Source organism: Pongo pygmaeus, chromosome 4 (genome assembly GCF_028885625.2).
Source record: "Pongo pygmaeus isolate AG05252 chromosome 4, NHGRI_mPonPyg2-v2.0_pri, whole genome shotgun sequence".
Taxonomy (NCBI): domain Eukaryota; kingdom Metazoa; phylum Chordata; class Mammalia; order Primates; family Hominidae; genus Pongo; species Pongo pygmaeus.
Genome location: NC_072377.2, coordinates 10,859,080 through 10,877,787, shown reverse-complemented (window position 1 = coordinate 10,877,787; position 18,708 = coordinate 10,859,080). Strand labels below are relative to the sequence as shown.

At 47.7% G+C, this 18,708-nt stretch overlaps 1 protein-coding gene across 1 annotated transcript in view; it reads left to right on the top strand.

Annotated features, from left to right (window-relative positions):
- Positions 1–1,420: 1,420 nt before the first annotated feature.
- Positions 1,421–18,708, top strand: part of DAP (death associated protein) — a 79,928-nt gene continuing 62,640 nt past the window's right edge. The window contains exons 1-2 of the mRNA XM_054488252.2: positions 1,421–2,060; positions 14,902–14,998. Coding sequence (XP_054344227.1) covers positions 2,006–2,060; positions 14,902–14,998 — 152 coding nt within the window. The 5' untranslated portion in view covers positions 1,421–2,005. The remainder of the gene's footprint in view (positions 2,061–14,901; positions 14,999–18,708) is intronic.

Below are 18,708 nucleotides of genomic sequence, written 5' to 3'. Positions count from 1 at the left end.
GTGGTGGTGGTGGTGAGTCTGGAGTTCAGTGGAGAGGCAGAAATAGAGAAATGAGGTTGCAGATTTGGCACCTGTAAGCATGTGCATGATAGTTGTCCACACGGGGCTGCATGTGACTATCTGTGGGAAGTCTCGATAGAGAAGAAGGCCAATGCTGAGCCTTGGGATACTCAAATGTTTATAAATCTAGAAGAGGGCGAACCGCCAACCTGACAGAGTGAGCAGCCAGGGTGGCCAGAGAACTGGAGGGTATGATGTGGCACCTCCGGAGCAAAGGAGGAGGGGGACGGCCAGCTGCATCAAGTGCCACTAAGAGCTCAAGCAGAATGAAAGTGGAAAATGACCATTGGATCTGGCAGCACATAGTTATAAGTGACTTCCACAAAAGGACTTCCCATGGTTGAGGGCAGTGCAGCAGAGCTTGATGAAAACCAGACAAACTGGACTGGAGGGAGTGACAAGAGATGAGGAGCTCAGCCTCGCTGAGCAGTTTTGTTGTCAAAGGGAAAAGTACAGCCAAGAGAGGGGTGGTGTTTCCTTCGCTAAAGAGATTAGGCCTGTCTGAATGCGAATCCAGCAAGGGCATTGCGGAAGTGAACAGCAGTTGCAAAGCACTGGGGCAGGCGGGAAGAACACGATCCAAGGCGCAAGAGCCAGGGATCAGCCACAGCAACAGGAGGATGATGGTGAAAACCGAAAGTGTCTGAGACTGGTCTCAATTTAGGAAGTTTATTTTGCCAAGGTTAAGGACGTGCATTGACACACCCTCAGGAGGTTCTGAAGACATGTGCCCAGGGTGGCCAGGGAACAGCTTGGTTTTATACATTTGAGGCAGACATGAGACATCAATCAATACGTAAGATGTAGGTTGGCTCTTTAGGAGGTAAAATGTGAAGTGGGTGCGTTCGGGTCATAGGTACATTTAAAGGTTTTCTGATTGGCAATTGTTTGAGAGTTATCATCTAAAGACCTGGACTCAATAGAAGGGAATGTCCGGGTTGCATTAAGGAGTTGTGGAGACCAAGGTGTTATCATGCAGATGAAGCCAGGAATACACGGCAAGTGTTTCTTATCAGAGTCCTCTGTTAGTCTTAGGGTCTCCGTGCGGATGTTTGTGAGGCCATGTTTGACTTCCACTTCCCATCAAGGCCTGAACAAGTTTTTCAAGATAACTTAGAAGGCCACAGGCGGAGGGGAGGGTCCATCCGTTGGCTGCAGGGCTTAGAATTTTATTTTTGGTTCATAACGGAGGAGGGCAGGGACAGAAGCCACCGTCTCTGCTCCCCAGCGCTGGCCCTCACTCGGAAAGCAGGCTCTCCCCTCGCATCGTCTTTTAACAAATTCCTGCTCTCTCGGCCCCCGTCGCTGCCATCTGGGCTCTCCTTTCCGCGCTACATTACGCGCTGCCGCGGCAGGGGCTGAGGGCCTCAGGGGACGGTCGCCTCCCTGCCGGGACGCCCCGGCCCTGGCCCGCACTGTGGGGCGCCGTCACCCCGCCGTCGCCGCGTAGCCAGGAGCCCGGCTGAGCGCGCTCGCTGCAGGAGCCATCCTCAGCTGGGCCCTACTTAACTTCCCGCAACTCCAGTCCCCGCAGCCAGCCGGGGACCCCGCCTCCCTCTCCTTCCTTCTCCCTCTCACTCCCTCACCCCTTCTCTCCCCTCCCTCCTCCTCCCCTGCCTCCACCCTCGGCCACTGCATCCGACGTGGCGCGGCCGGCTGCGCATGCACCGTATGCTTGGCTCGCGGCCCAGCGGGGCGGGCGGGCCGCGGTGACGTCAGTGCGCATGCCGTGTGTGGGCTTGGCTGCGCCACGTCGGCGCGCGGCGGCCGCGCCCCCTTAACGGCAGTGGCACTCGCTCGGCTCGCGCGGCCCCGGCGCCCAACGCGCGCGCGTCGGTCTCCAGCCCGCTCGCTCCTCGGCGCTCACACCCGCGCTCACTCGCGCACTCCCGCCTGGCCCGAGAACCGCGCCGCCGCTTCGGCCCCGCGGAAGCCCCGCCACGCCATGTCTTCGCCTCCCGAAGGGAAACTGGAGACTAAAGCTGGACACCCGCCCGCCGGTACTGACTCGTTTCCCCTTTCTCTCCACGCGCGGGTGCCGGGGGCGGGCTCGAACCCGGGGGCGCCGGGCGGGGGCTCCGCGGGGAGGGCCCGGCGAGCGCTGAGACGGGGTCCGGGCCCTGATGCCCGCCCGAGGGGCGCGGGCCGCGGAGGGGTCGGGCGCCCAGGCCCGGGACGAGACCGCCGGAGCTTCGGCCCCGCTTGCCGGCGGCGGCGAAGCGTTTCTTCCTGAGGAGCGCGGGCGGCCGCGTACCTGTGCGATTGCGTGCAGGCTCCGGTGCCTTGGGCGAACCCAGTTGCACAACTTATAACAAAGTTTTGGCGGATAATATTTACTTAGAGGATACAGATGTCTAGAAAGAAAGTAGCAGAAGCAATGAAAAGTCAGTGGTGTTAATATCATGGTGATGATTAATTAGAGGCTGCCAGCGTTTCATACCGACCCAAGAACCAAGGAGCGGAAATAATTTTTATCATTAATCACTCAATATGACTTTCGCCGCCAGTTTCTTCCACATCCAGATTTTATTTTTTTCCCAAAGTTGCTATTTCTCATTTTGAGCAAATCCTAAACTTCTGAGCCAAGGAAGTTAAAGCCAGGAAAGAGCGGTCTTTCTTAGAACATAGGGATCTAAGCAGCCTTCATGCTTCTGCCACCTCCTCCTCTCTCTGGGCACAGTTCCTGTTTGCACTTTGGACTCTGTCCAGACGGGTCTGTTTCCGTTTCTGCTCTCCTTTCCAGTGGCAGTCGGCCCATATGGAGGGACACTGGTGAGAAGATCAAAGGCCTTGGGTCTCAGAAGCCAAGTCACCTCAATGTATGGATGCGTGAGGTTCTTTTAGGGTCTTAATAGCACGCCTTAGTGTCATAAACTCAGTCTTCTAGGAACACAAGTCTTTGAGAAACATGGCTTCTTTTGGTGGCACATTTGTGCCATTTTCTTGGCAATAAAGATTCCTGGCCAGGCGCAGTGGCTCATGCCTGTAACCCCAGCAGTTTGGGAGGGCAAGGAGGGTGGATCACTTGAGGTCAGGAGTTCAAGACTAGCCTGGATAACATGGTGAAACCCCGTCTCTACTAAAAGTACAAAAATTAGCTGGGCGTGGTGGCGGGAGCCTGTAATCCCAGCTATTCAGGAGGCCGAGGCAGGAGAATGGCTTGAACCCGGGAGGCAGAAGTTGTAGTGAGCCAAGATAGAGCCAAAGCACTCCAGCCTTGGCGACCAAGCGAGCGAGACTCCATCTCAAAAAAAAAAAAAAAAAAAAAAAGATTCCCATTATCCTTCTCTGCTGTCCTCCGCTATAGGGCGGGAATTCTCTGCCCCAGCACAATGAATAGGAGCGGTTCTTTAAATATGTTGCAGTCCAAAGTAGGCAATATTTTTCAGTGGTGACGGAGGCTCTCTACAACAAAACTAACTGGCACTAGGAAAGAAAAATGTCTGACTGATGTCAGAGGACTTAAGAGGCATGGGGTTTTAGAAAATCATTCCACCGTGATGGAAAATGGTTTTGGGGGAATTTGTGTTACATTGGTTTTAAGAAAAAAAGTACCTCAAAGGGAGTTTTTTTTTTAATGGGATTTCTTTTAAGGATAACTGACTTCCTTTCTACCACAGCGGGTCGCTGTCCACTGTGGGGAGGAGCGCCTTGATTTCCACCCGGGGCAGGGCTGCCTCCAGGAACTGCACCAGCCGCCTGCCCTGGCCCGCCACTCCCCAGGACATGGGTTACATTAAAGCATATCTGTTGGAATGATACAGAACCAAAGTACAGTAATTGAATTGCATACAGAGACACACCCATATAGAAGTTTTTTGTTTTGTTTTGTTTTTTGAAACAGAGTCTCACTCTGTCACCTAGGCTGGAATGTAGTGGCACGATCTTGGCTCACTGCAACCTCTGCCTTCTAGGTTCAAGAGATTCTCCTGCCTCAGCCTCCCGAGTAGCTGGGTTTACAGGCACCTGCCACCACACCTGGCTACTTTTTGTATTTTTAGTAGAGACCGGATTTTGCCGTGTTGGCCAGGCTGGTCTTGAACTCCTGACTTCAGGTGATCCACCCGCCTCAGCCTTCCAAAGTGCCCATATGGAGATTTTTAAGGTCAGAGGTATAAACTGTACATACTCACTCCCTGGGAGAAATTCCTTGCTGGACTCTGGTTTTCTTTGAATTGCAGAGTAAACAGCTAGGCTTTGTGAATTACAGAGTAAGTAGTTTATTTACCCCTGAGGAGGGAAGAGGCAGCTTATTTGTGCTAGTGTAGCAGTGAGCTTGGGTTCTAAGTTTGAAGACATCACTTCACGCTTCACTGGGGCTCAGTTTTTCTCCTTTATGAAATGCGAGGTTTGGGCCTCGGGGCAAGTCGCAGGGTGGGCCTGTGTTTGCTACAGTGACTCTTGCGTCCCGCTTCAGCATCAGGGTACCAGCACTGTTCATCCCACAGGTAAACTCCTCCAGTGACTTCAGGGCAACTCCTTTAGACTTACGGGGCGAGCTCTTGCGGGTGGCTGTCACCATCTGTCATCTGTCTCCAAGACCATAGTTAGAGGAGGGGCCCAACAGCAGCACCCCTCAAATGCCAGCAGCATCCCTCAAATGCCAACAGCACCCCTCAAATGCCAACAGCACCCCTCAGATGCCAACAGCACCCCTCAAATGCGCTTTCCCAGGTGTTACAGAGGACCATGTGTGAACCTTTTTTGGCAGGAAGCTCCGGTGTTCTTGTTTAGTCTGGCATTGCCAGAGAGGAGGCAGCTCTGAAGGGTAGATAGTTTAAAAAAAAAAAAAAAAAAAGGCGGCCCACTACAGTAAAGGATAATCATCAAGGATAGCCAAGAGCACAGTTCATAAATCAAAATCACTGCCTTAAAAATGTTGAGAATGCTTTCATTAAGTGTTTAAATTGGATAACAGACTTGCGCCTCAATGCTCAATCAGAAATAATAAAATTCTCTTACAGTGACTATCTTAATGTTCATTTGTGTCTTCTCTTTATTGCTGTCTGGCCCATATCTCCTCCTGTACATTCCCTGCAATCCCCTAGTTTTCCTTCATGCGCTAACCTTCGCCTCTCTGCCTGTCTTCTTGCTTCCAGGGCTGGGTCTTCTTGATCTCTTTATTCCCAGGGGCGGCACACAATACTCAATAAGCACTCCAGAGTTTCCCCAGGGCCTCTTCTCACCCCCCACTGCCCCCATAGCAAACCAGGCCCACACCTTCCTCGGCTCTGAGCTCTCTGTACTGTGCGCAGGGATGCAGGTGGTCCTCTTGGCTGGTTCAGGCAGCAGACTGGTGGAAACACTAATGAAGTTTGTTGAGTGTCACAATGTGCTGACACACTTCTAAGCGCTTGGCACGTTTAACTCATGAAATCACCAGTCATCTTACCATTGAGATACCGAGGACAGTGCCATTTAAAAACCTGACCCAGAGCCGAGTGCGGTGGCTCACGCCTATAATCCCAGCACTTTGGGAGACCCAGGTGGGGAGAGCACCTGAGGTCAGGAGTTCAAGACTAGCCTGGCCAACATGGTGAAACCCCGTCTCCACCAAAAATACAAAATTAGTCGAGTGTGCTGGTGGGTGCCTGTAATCTCAGCTACTCTGGAGGCTGAGGCAGGAAAATCGCTTGAACCTGGGAGGCAGAGGTTGTGGTGAGCCAGGATCACACCACTGGACTCCAGCCTGGGCAAGAAGAGCGAAAACTTCATCTAAAAAAAAAAAAAAAAACCTGACCCAATTGTTTGGAGTGTCTGTTGCCAACTCCCCTGAGCTAGTGACCCAGTGGGAGCGGCCGGAAAGGCTGTTGCCTTTTGGAACCTCAGCGGCCCAACAGACAACTCCATCACTGGCCAGGTGCCTCCTCCCAAGGTGGGAGATGAATGAGGCAGTTTGTAAAGGCTTCTGAAGAGTGTTAGAGAAAGGTGCTGTGCAAATACAGGTATTGTTATTTACAAGTGATGGATGGCACTGCATCACGTCCTGGCAAATGTGCTGTCGTCTGCAGTCCTCTGTAAAAGTAATCCAGCCTTAATGATTTGAGACCTCACCACTGCTCTTGACTACAAAATATTTGCAGAGAAATGGGGTGAGACTGCCTGTTGGATGAGTTATTGCAAATGCAGATTAGCAAAGTTAGAATTAGCGAGATTCTTTCTGTTTCATCTAACAGCAGTCATAGCATTCCACAGCAGAAAAGAGGACCTAATTATAAGCCTCGCTGTTACTCATCTCTGCCAGTCTTTGTGAGTCTGTGGCAGTGAGATGGGTAAAATCTCTTTGCTAAATACATTTTGCTGGCCCTGTTCCCCCTCCATTTCCCAGTGAAGCCAAAACCATGTGTCAGTAGAGTTCTCATAAATCTGCTACATGATAGCTTTGAATGTTGCTAATCTTACATATGGTTTTCTTTGAAAAGCAGACTCTACATCCCCTCTCAAAGTGAATTAAATGGAAATATAAGCACGATTGTATTTATTTCAAGTAAAATGGAAAATAGACCATGTTACTTTTTTTAGTAACTTCAAAGTAACTTAGTTCTCTCTTATACTAATTGATCCGTCAGACATGAGTTAAGGATGCCTTTCAAAAGTCTAGTATAATTCTCCCTGAATTATCTCCCTGCAGAAAGACTTTCAGATTATCCATTGCTAGAAACGGAAGACTAATTTGTCTTCTATTAACCCTGTGGTCACAGATTTGCTAAGCATAGTCCCACTGTCAACCAGTCAGGACCAGAGATCGAAGGGTCCAGATAAGAGGTCTGCTCTTGTTCCCAACATGCCAAGGAAAACAAGACCCTTTAGTTACTATGTTTTTTTTAGAAGCCTTCTGTCAAGGCGGCCCCTGGCATTTCACCTCTTCCCTAGCCATTTTTTTTTCTCCAGACAGGGTCTCACTCAGGCTTGAGTGCAGTGGCATGATCTTGTCTCACTGCAACCTTGGCCTCCTGGGCTCAAGAGATCTTCTCGCCTCAGTGTGCTGAGTAGCTGGGACTACAGGTGTGCACCATCACACCCAGCTAATTTGTGTATTTTTTGTAGGCACAAGATTTTACTATGTTGCCTAGTCAGGTCTCAAACTCCTGGGCTCAAGCGATCTGCCCACCTTGGCCTCGCAAAGTGTTGGGACTCCAGGCATGAGCTACTGCACCCAGCCTTCCCTAGCCATTTTTGGTTATCTGTGCCTTCGTCACGTCTTTGGTGAGTGTCCTTTTCATTTCGGCCAGTGCCCTGTGCATTCTTACTTGGTTTTGTGACTGCTTTTCCCTTCCCAGCTTCAGAAATCTTTTTTTGTTTCTACAGAGAATATTCACTTTTGTATAAAGTACTAGATTACGTATAGAGAATGGTACTTCCTATTGTAACAAACAACCTAAATTCTCAGTGGCCAAACTAATCCAGGTTTATTTCTCTACTGGGGGAGTCTTCTTAACAAGGAACAATTCAGAGGCCTAGACACCCCTTGCTGCATAACACTAGCTTTTCAATGTGTGGCTGCTGCAGAGGGGACGAGTGTAGGTCGCTGTGCTGGGGTCCGTATGGTGTGGCCCACAAGCGGTATGCATCATTACATCAGTTTCCTATGGCTGCTGTACCAAATCACAATAAACTTAGTGGTTCTAAACAACACAGTTTTATTATGTTACAGTTCTAGAGGTGAGAAGTCCAAGATGGGTCTCACTGGGCTAAAATCAAAGTATCCACAGGGCAACTGGTTCCTTCTGGAGGCTCAGGGGAGAATCCATTTTCTTGCCTTTTCCAGCTTCTGGAGGCCGCCCACTTTCCTTGGCTCATGACGCCTTCCTCCACAAGCCAAGGAAAGCTTCTTCAAAGGCAGCAATGACTAGTCACATCCTCACATCACACACTCAGAGCCCTGACTCTTCTGCCTCCCTCTTTCACATTCAGAGACCCTTGAGATTACATGGGCCCACCTGGGTAATCCAGAATAATCTCCTCACCTTCAGTCTGTGATTCTAGCACAGAATAGCAGTTTCCCTTCTTCTTCCTCAGCTTAAGGTCAGCTGATGAGCAACCTTAATTCCATCTATAACCCTCATTTCCCCTGGCCATGTAGCCCAGCACACTCACAGGTTCCAGAGTGGGGGGACATGATGACATGATGCTGCCCACCAAAGTCACTTTTCCCCGTACTATTGGGCAGGACCCAGTTTGATGCCCCCAATCCAACTACGGGGAAGCTGGGAGTGAGACTGGCGAACACCTGACTAGTCCTTGCCTCAACCAATTCCCAATGACAGCTTTTCCAAAGCACCTCCAGGCAGCCGATCCTACTTTCCCCTGAACTTTTTGAAATCAGCCTCCCTACACTCAAGGATATACATGTAGCTGCTCCATGTACCTCCCAGCTTGAAAGGGGCCCAGTCAGCTGTCCGGCAGGGTGCCCATCCTGGCCCAGTCAGTACTCATTTTGTCCTTTGGGTCAGAAACTATGTCATGGATGGAACACACACTGCTGGGGAAGATGGAGTCAGGCATTACTAGTTCAGAGTCAAAGCACCATGGCCTAGGGGGTTCCCACTATGTCTCTGAACTTCATTCTTTGATGGGGTTGCTCCGTGTAATTTAAGAGCCTTCTCACCGTCACAGTCTATGATCCTGAGCACAGAATAGCAGTATGAAGCCTATAAGGTGCAAATTCAGGAATGTATCTGGGGCTTCGGCTCGTTTTTTAGCACAAACCATTACTTCTACCTTATATGTGCACACCTGAAAGCTCCTGTAAGGGCTCCACTTGGTCTGGGGGCAAGGTTCTCATTGGGGTCTTCTATAACTCATGTCTGTTATTGGGCCAGACTGTCAGTACCCACTCTCTGCATACGTTCTTACCGCCTCTCACCCCTTTATCCTCTCCACTTTTTCGGGTTCCCACCTTCAGGTGCATGGGCTTCCATAGATGTGAGTCTCCACTTGCCAGTGATTATCCTCTCTCCTGGTGGAGTCATTTACTTAACTAAGATAGGCCATAGTCCCTTGCCCTGTTCGCATTGAGAAGTTCTACCCACCTAATCTCACCAACCCCTTTGCTTACCTGCCACTACATTGCTGTACCTGAGATCCTTTGGTTTAATCATAACCTGCAGCACTGGTTGTTTTCTGTTTTGTTTTGTTGTTTCCACCGGAACAGTCCTGAGAACCTTTCGTCTCTTCTTTTAGGTAGAAGAGCTTCCCTTTGAATAACATTTCAATAGCTCTTCTCAGGCAAGAACAAAGGTAGCATATACTTGCGAGTCATAATCCATTACCTGCAGTGAATGCTTTTGAGACATTTGTGTGAGTTAACAGCCCTTCCTAGCTCCCTGCTGGAAACCGCTCCCTGGTTCATGGGACTCTTCTGGTATTTCCCCTTTCTTCTTCCCGCAGTAGCATTTTCTAGTGTGCTATTGAGCACTAGCAGATAGCAAGCCACCAGTGACTCTGTCTTACAGCCAGGCATCCTGACACCTGAGGATGGATGCTTGGCCCTGGGTCCCACATAGTCATTTGCTTCCTTGGTATTTGCTTACCTCCCAGATGTGACCATAGGTAAAGCTTCCTCCACTCCCCTTCCCATTTGGGCAGGCAGCTGCTCTGTGGAGAGCTTTTCATTTCAAACTCAACTTCCCTTATCTAGGTAGTGTAATAACCTGGCCCTATCTGTAGGCCGTTCCTTTGAGTTACTCTCAGAAGCCATGGTGCTCTGTTTCCTGGAAGGAGTCTGAGCAAGGAAAGGCTTACCTATGATTAAGGGTGGAACCCAGTCTGCCGCTTGCCAGCTGTGCGATTTGGGGCTGCTGGCTTCCCCTTCTCCCTGCCTCAGGATCTACTCCGTGGGGCTGCTGTACAGGGAAAGATGTGTGGACTCCACATGGTTAGAGCAGTGCCTGCCACAGAGTGGTGACGAGGAGCAGAAGTTGGATCTGTGATTCTCCCGAAGCTTCCTCACTTAGATGGTGATGTGATGACAGAAGTCCTGGTGGTGGTCAGCATCACGATGGGCAGGTGCTTCACAGGGCATGGCCTTCATTCCCCAGCAACCCGTAGGGCAGTGCTCTTTAAGGAACTGCTGTGAAGAGAGGGTGAAGAGCTGGAAAAGCACCAACGATTTGAGGACTCCAGAGGCCTCTCTAAGTATTAAATGCTAACTTAAAAACCCATTTAATAAGATTAGCTAACAGTTGAGCACATCCTGTGTGCCAGGCCCTGTTGGAGGCATTTCTTGTGTCCTAACTCAGTAATCCTCAGCTGGCCCTGGGAGAGGGGAACATTTTCACTCTTTCTTCATAGGTGGAAGACCCTGAGGCATAGAGAGCTTCAGCAACTTGCCCACACACAGCCATACACACACACAAGCCCATACATTTGCACACATGTGCACACACTTATGCACAGGCACATGTGCGTGCGCGCGCGTGCGCGCGCACACACACACACACACACACACACACACACACACACACACAGGCAGAGCTGGGATTTGAACCAAGGTTCTGGCTCCAGCATCTGTGTTCTTATCCTCTGCACAGCACTTCTGCTAAGAGGAAGCTTATTCTTTACATTTGAAGCTCTCATTTGAATAACAACCACCACAACAAAAATCTAAGGTTTTTCTGTTTCTCCTAAAAATACTGATTTGCAAAGGTTTCTGCAAAAGTAATTCTTCTTTTGTAGTTTTGCAAATGAAGAGTTCTAGAGTCAGTGATACAACAATCACAATAAATATGTGCTGTCATATTTTTTGGCAGTATTGCAAGTTAAAATGAATCTGTCTCAGCTTTGAGTTATTATTATTATTATTGCCACTTTTTATTGCTACATTAATCACCAAACATACTGAGAGGGATTAATGAAGTTAAGTGTTTTTAGAAACTAAATTAAATGCAAGTGCTAATGCTGGGTGACTGAGCCTTGACATTGTGTGCTTATTTCAGCGGAGGAGTGGACAGGCTGCCCTGCAGGAGCTTCAGAAGACTTGATCATTTCAAATGTCACCTTAACATTCATCATTAGTTTTCTTTGTAGTTAGTTGCACAGCTCTTTTTATTTTTACTTTATGAACACATCTGTGAGTTATAGTTTAAAAGTTTTATGTGTGCCAAGTTGAAAAGATTCAGAGATCATTTTTAAATGGGCATCTGTATTGTTGGTTCGGCCTGCCTTAACAAAATACTGCAGACTGGGTGGCTTAAACCACAGACATTTATTTCTCCCAGCTTGGGAGGCTGAAGTCCAAGATCAAGGTGTCGGCAGCTCTGCTTTCTCCTGAGGCCTCTCTCCTGGGCTTGCAGATGGCACTTTCTTGCTGTTTCCTCGCAGGCCATTTCTTTGTGTGTGCACATCTCCGGTGTCTCTTTCTCTTATAAGACACCATTTCTATTATACTAGAGCCTGACCTCAATTCCTCATTTTAACTTAATTATCTTTTAAAGCCCCTCTCTGCAAATACAATTACAATTTAAGGATATGTCAGTTAGGACTTCAACCTATGAATTTTGGGAGGATACTATTCAGCCCATAATAGCATCTTTCATTGATTTCTGATGAGCATGGGAAAGAGTTGGGATAGAGCGGGGAGGGAAATTAATTTTTAAAAAACATTTAGTGGGACAGTTCTTCTAAGCTCTTCCTTGGGCCCAAAACATTCATAACTCTTGAGATCCTGTGTTTCAAGAGAGTGGAAAATGACCCTAAGGTGTAGATAATTGTATTTTCAGTCTCCATTTCTGATTGGGAGGCCCCATTTCTGATTGGGAGGCCAACTACATAGGCTGGGAAATCTTTTTAATCTTAGATTAAAAAGCTGCCTGCAAATGGTAGGTTTTTTCTGTTTTGTCTTTGGCTTTGTGCTTTTTTAAAAAAATTTGACCTTGAAGTGAAAGGAATTCCTGGAAACCCAAAACAAAGAAGGAACTGAAATTCAGACCTTTAGCATGAGAGGTGGGCCCACAGGAGGCAGGGAGTAGCCAAGGTTGGATGCTCAGACGCCACACCCCTGGGGAAAAGGTGGAAGAGGGAAACCTGCTCAGTGGCCCTGGGAGGGCCAGGAAGCCGGACTGTGTCAGGCTGGGCTCCACATGGGGACAGAAGTCTCCTTGAGAATTTGTAAACAAAGGCTTGCTTTTACATGAGTTCAGTTCGTATTTGTACTGTTTGGCAATTTGTCTTCTGAGAAATCTGCCTTGAAAAGGATTTTCAGACACCTATACTCCTGGCCTGACAAAAACACGTGTAGCATCTCCCCAGAGGGTTGCTGTGTGCATCACAGGCCCCATAAGATCAAGCCCAGTGAAGACAGATTCCTCCTCCAAGTCTCCCAGGACAAGAGCAAGAATCTACAGGCAAAAACAGCAGGATTAGACTCCAGAGGACTTCAGAAAATCAAATAATTGGATATACAACTAAAATGATTAAATAGATAAAGGAATTGAATGCACAAGAAAAGAATAAGACCCCATCAAATACCTGGTGAATTTGAGATGAAAGCTCTAGGAATGAAAAATACAGTGATTAAAAATCAATTGATGGGATATAGAGCAGATTTTTGAGAGGATTACTGAACAGGATTCTGTTTCCTTCTGCCCCAAGTAGAACGTCCTCTCCGTTGAGAAGAGGTTCGGGCAGCGGGGAGATTTTAGTTCTAAACCCAAGCCAGCAGAGGAATGGTTTAAACATAGTCCTTCATTTTCCTTGCTCTCTTTTGCCCTTTTCTAACAGCCAGCTGCTGGGGCAGTGCTGGTCCTGGGAGCAAACGTCACCATCTCCCTCCAGTCAGGGGCTGGCCAAGTCTCCCAGGGAAATTGAAGACCAGTACACCTGAAGCATGTAAGCCCCAGGCTGCCTCTCCCATTCTCCTTTCCATTCATCAGCAGCATAAAGAAAGTTGGCCTGGGTTTTCGTGACTCGGCAGGGTCCACTCAGTTTAAAATGCCAGAGGACATGGTGTGGCAAGTTGACTGTATCATGATGTTAGCCGTCTTGTGGCAGAGACTCAGAGACTCGAAGGGTAAAGCTCAGTAAGGCCTGCATCCAGAGCCTGGGGGGCCAATGACTGCAAGGAAAACGGCCCTGCTTTCTAGCCAGCACCCCACTCTCCCGAATGCCTTTCTCTTCTTAACAGTCTGAGGAGGTTTGTCTCCTTTCTGCAGATGAAGCAGGGAATCTTTGAGAATCTGAGACACTAGTCTGAGACCACATAGCTGAGGGCGTGGAGGAACGTGCCGACCCCAAAACACATGCTGGTGGCCACCATGCGAGGCTGGCTTTTTGGATTTAGGGCCAGCCAGCATTTCCAAATTCTGTTCATGGAACACTGTAGTCCTGATGGAGGATAACTGGTACTATAGCCGGAAAAAAAAAAAAAAAAAGTTGTGTGGTTAGATAGGCTGGGGAGAGTCGGCATGCTCTATGCCTCCCGTAAGTCTTCCTCATGCAGGGTAGCACACTAAGGACCAAGAAGGTCTCTCTTGGGGAAACCTATTTAATTTTGTTCAACCTAGCATTTCCCACTCTTATTAGATCCTAGATCACCGACACCTTACAACACAGTATTAACATATTAGCCATAAAGGAATTGCAAATCAAACCACAATAAGAGACCACTTCACACCCACTAGGATGGCTATAATTAAAAAGACACACAATAGTAAGTGTCGGGAACATGTGGAGAATTAGAACCCACACACTGGTGGGAATGTGAAATAGTGTGGAGGCTTTGGAAGACAGCTTGGTGGTTTTCAGAAGGATAAATTCAGAGTCACCATGTGGCCTGGCAGTTCCGTTTCTCGGTATATACTCAAGGAAATGAAAACATATGTCCGTACAAAAACTTATGTATAAGTTCTTCACAGCTGCATTGTTCATAATAGCCAAAAAAGTGGAAACAACGCAAATGTCTAATTAACGAGTGGAGAGATACAATGTGATACATCCATGCAATAGAATATTTGACAAGAAGAGGAATGAGATACTTACATGTGCTGTAACGTGGATGAACCATGAAAACACACTAAGTGCAAGGAGCCAGTCACCAAAGGCCACATAGTTTATAATTCCACCTATATCAAATGTGCGAAATAAGCAAGTCCAGGTGATTGGCTTCCAGGAGCTGGGACGGGTGGAATGGAGGGTGACTGTTCATGGGTGTGGGGTTTCTGTTTGGGGTGATGAAAATCTCCTAAAATTGATTATGGCAATGGTTGTACAATTCTGAATGCACCCAAAACCATCGAATTATACAGTTTAAATGAATGAATTGTATTCTACATGAATTACATATCAATAAAGCTGTTTTTTAAAACTAAGTTAACATCTGCCAGCAGTAGAGTTTCACAGCACAGTTTGGGCAGAGCTGCAGTAGAAGTTTTGTTGCCACTTGCCTGGGCTCTGTGAAGGCACAGTAGCTGTCCCATGTCACCCATCACCGTATCACCCCATCAAAAACATCTTCGATATTTGAGAAAGTAAATTTCACAGGGGAGGGTTGAGGTGAGCCCTTGTGTTGAGACTGTGGAGAACTGAAAGCAGCAGCCACTCTCTTCGTGTAGTTTGTTCCCTCGTTACACTGCTGCTCTGACAAAATACTTGAAAGGTGACCAGATAGAAAAACAAGAGCCTTGGAAAGTTTCTGAGCGATCTGTAGTAAGAGATTATGTTGAGTGCTGTATCATTTTGAATTTACCCTGACAACCCTGACCTTCCCTAGTTAATCATTGTCATTGCCAGATTCTCCAGACTAACTTGTGGCCACTGAGCAACCAACACCTTTCCAGCTGGTCCCCCTGATCCACAGGCAGCCCCATTTCCACATTAATCCCGCGCTCTCTGTTTTCATTTCAGTGAAAGCTGGTGGAATGCGAATTGTGCAGAAACACCCGCATACTGGAGACACCAAAGAAGAGAAAGACAAGGATGACCAGGAATGGGAAAGCCCCAGGTGGGACGATGCTGGCGACTCTTGAGCATGTTTCCCAAAAACCCTATTCGGTTAAACATTAACATTTGTTCTTTGTTCTATGATTCTGGTAACTCCTGGGCTATGTGGAGACCTGTTCTGTGTATTTTTCCCTTCCTAATCAGGGAGGAGGGGGCTTTGTTCTCAGACAGGGGAGAAATAGAGCCCCAGAGGTCCTCTTTCCTGACCAGTTCCCACGAGCCCACCCTGTTCCCCACCCCACACCCAGGGCTGGTGCCCTGTCTGTCTGCACAGTTGAGATCTACCTCCACCTGCCCAGGTGCCTGGGTTTAGCCGGTGTGCCTCCCTTCCTGGAAGCCAGGGCAAGCCAAGCCAAGCAGGAGCAGCTTCCTGTGGCCCCTTGGTTTTCTGATGGTGGACACAGCTGCCAGCTACCCTGTCCCCAAGGCTGGACCACCAGAGTGGACAAAGTAGGCAAATTCTTACACTTGTGAGTCTTTTGTACTCCAAGTTTCTGTTGTCATTCCAGAGAAGCAAATACTAACAATTTCTGGGCAGTAGTTTGCAACTTAGGCTTCCATACTGAAATCACATGGAGACCCTTGAGAATTGCCGCACTAGTTGAACCTCAGGGGTGGACCTGGCTGTCTGTGTAGCTGGGGCGAGAACTTCTGATTTCGGAATGGTTGAAGCATTTCCTCCCTCGGATCATCAGCCAGATCTAGAATTACAAGGCCATGCCCTTATGAGTGACTGGGTGTCCTTATATGATACCTCTGCTGCCAACCCTCCTGGGGCCTGCACAGGGGTCTCCTTGCAGACCCCTCCTCCCCTGCTCAACACCTATTTTCCTTAAAGGTTCAGATTTCCAGTTGGGTTCAGGGACCTTGAAAGGAATCCATTTCCCTCGACTTTGCAATACGCAAACAGGCACCACTAACACACCTCTGCGGGAGCTCGTCCACGTAGAAGAAAGCACTAAGCTCTCTACTTACAGCCTGTCTCCAGATGATGTCTCAGCCAGAAGAGGAGAGGGTGTGGAAGGGGAAAGAGGCTGTGGAAAGAAGCTAACCTTGATTCCTGTGGATTAGGCACATGCTTTTATGTCATTTCATTCCAGCAATCCTGAATAGTAGGTGGTATTCTCCCCAGTTTATGCACAAGGAAACAGAACCCCAAAGAGGATATCAGCTTGCCCATGTCATGCACCTTGCTAGGTAATGGAGCAGGAATTTCAACCCAGTTCTCATGGAGTGATCAGCGGGTTGGGCTTCCGAATGGATAGTTGCCAAGAGTAGGCACCCACATGAGGAAGTGGTGCATGTTCTTGGTAACCCTGCCTGTCTGCTTCTAAGTGGCCTTCCCCATTGAGTATTGTCTATAAAACCTCATACGGTATGAGTTGTGCAGCGGCCACGTGAGGGAAGGACAGCATTTTGGGTGACATTTCTGAGTGATTATTAGTGATTATTGTCCATTTTAAATCATGAGATTAGCAGTGTAAAGATTCAGTCCCAGTTCTGGTTTTAAAAGAAGGCAGTTTAAAGAAAATGCTAGAATTGTCTGGGCATGGTGGCTCACCCCAGTAATCCCAGCACTTTGGGAGGCTGAGGTGGGTGGATCACTTGAGGTCAGGGGTGCGAGACCAGGCTGGCCAACATGGGGAAACCCCGTCTCTACTAAAAACACAAAAATCAGTCAGGTGTGGTGGCATGCGCCTGTAATCCCAGCAACTCAGGAGGCTGAGGCAGGAGAACCCCCTGAACTCAGGAGGCGGAGGTTGCATTGAGCCAAGATCATGCCACCGCACTCCAGCCTGGGCAACAGAACGAAACTCTGTCTCAAAAAAAAAAAAAAAAAAAGAAAACGCTAGAATTATTTTTCTCACTTACTATATTCACAAAGCTATGTTTGGAACATAACAGCATCAGCAACTCTCCTATAAGTTCACAATTGTATATCTGTAGGACTTGCGACCCGACGTATTTTAGAATGGAGAAGTTTGGGAGTCTAGGAGGATATTACTGCTTTTAGTAGAATAAAACCTTGCATATACCACATAGTACCCCCAGTGAGGTCTCAGGCGGCATATTGTAATCTGTATGTGATGTTGAAACCGAATTAGATAATTTTTTTAAATTTAGGGACTTGTGTCACTTCAGGTTAAGTTTTGCCTCCGTATAAGTTATGAGGAAACCTTCCATTTTCTGAGCATTCTTGAGTTGGGAATCGAGGCTAAGAGTGTGTAAGCCTGTAGTAATTTCCCTCTAGGAAACCTGGGGTGTCATTGCCCTTCTTCATAACCATCTGTTTCCCTAAGGAAGAAAGAGGGCAAGAGATAACGCCTTGCCTGGAAAAAAAAAGTCCTGGAAAGTTCATGAAACACTGCTTTTCTTGGTGAGTTTAAGTGGAATAAGGTACAGATAGCTAGTTCCCTACCTAACACGGTGTCAATACAATGAGAGATAGCAATTTATTAGCAAGTTTAGAAATAAGGACAGAACAGCCCACTAGTTTTCTTTCTATTGATTTTTTTCGTGAGTTGAAATGCAGCTTTTCTAGAAGATGATCAATTTAAATAAATATGCCAGAGGGTGAACAGTTGAAGAGGAAAGATCGAGCACCCCAGCACTGTAGATTGTAGCATCTTATTTACCTTAAAGATTTGTTCTCTATCTCTAGAGAACCAGATATTTTGAAGCAGGCCGACTGCAGGGTACGGTTTGCAAAGCACATGAGCAAGGCTTTTGTTGTTGTTGTTCCCTGCAGCCAAATTGCTAGGATACATTCCTGATGAGTGTGTTAGCACTTGTCCTCTTGACTTGGGCTTGGCTGTTTACTGCTGTGGGTTAAACAACTTGACACAGCATTTACAGAACGGGGTAAGCCTGTGTACACTCTTTAGCTTTGATGTAAGTTGCCGAAATAGCTCTTTCTAACACACTCCACGAGGCCTGGTACTCTGTGTAATAGTTCACTTTTACCACTATGCACTCCTACTCCCCATTTCTCTGGTGGGCTGATTGAATAATCATAGTTAATCATCATCATCACTCATTCTTACAGAGTGCAATGAACTTGGCCCTGTTCTAACTGCGCTGTTCATACTAATTCATTTGATCTGTGCTACTGCTTAGTTTGTTATCATCCCTATCTCAGAGCTGTTTATTATTGGCTATTACTCCCATTCTGAATTACTACTCCCTCTTCAACAGCTCTGAGAGTGAAGTGACTTTTCCAAGGGCACACGGTGGGTAAGTGGCAGCGCCAACATTCCAGCGCTGGTGGCAGCTTCTGGATTCCTTATGCTCCTCCACGAGGCTTTGCTTACCCATTGAGCTCTTGTTTTGTGCTGGGCACTTGCTAAGTGCTTCACGTTGAATTTAATGCTCACTGCACCTATAAGTTGGTATTACTGTGTCCATTATAGAGATGAAGAAAGCAAAGCTTAGGGAGGTTTCCAACCCAATGATATGTAGTCAGTCATTGGCCTGGCCAGGATTCAGCCTTGAGTCTGTCTTGATTTGGAAGCCCTTGCTCCTGATATGTCACATAAGTCCCTGGATCCACATAGACTGCAATCCTGATCTCTCTGTAAATGAAACATTGATTCTGGGGTTGCCCATAACCTTGTCTACGCTCCTCAAAGCCATAATCCTACCCTTTTGCAGCCTCATCATCAGTAGGTGGTCTAATTATCACTTTACAATAAGGTTTCAGGGGACTAGGCT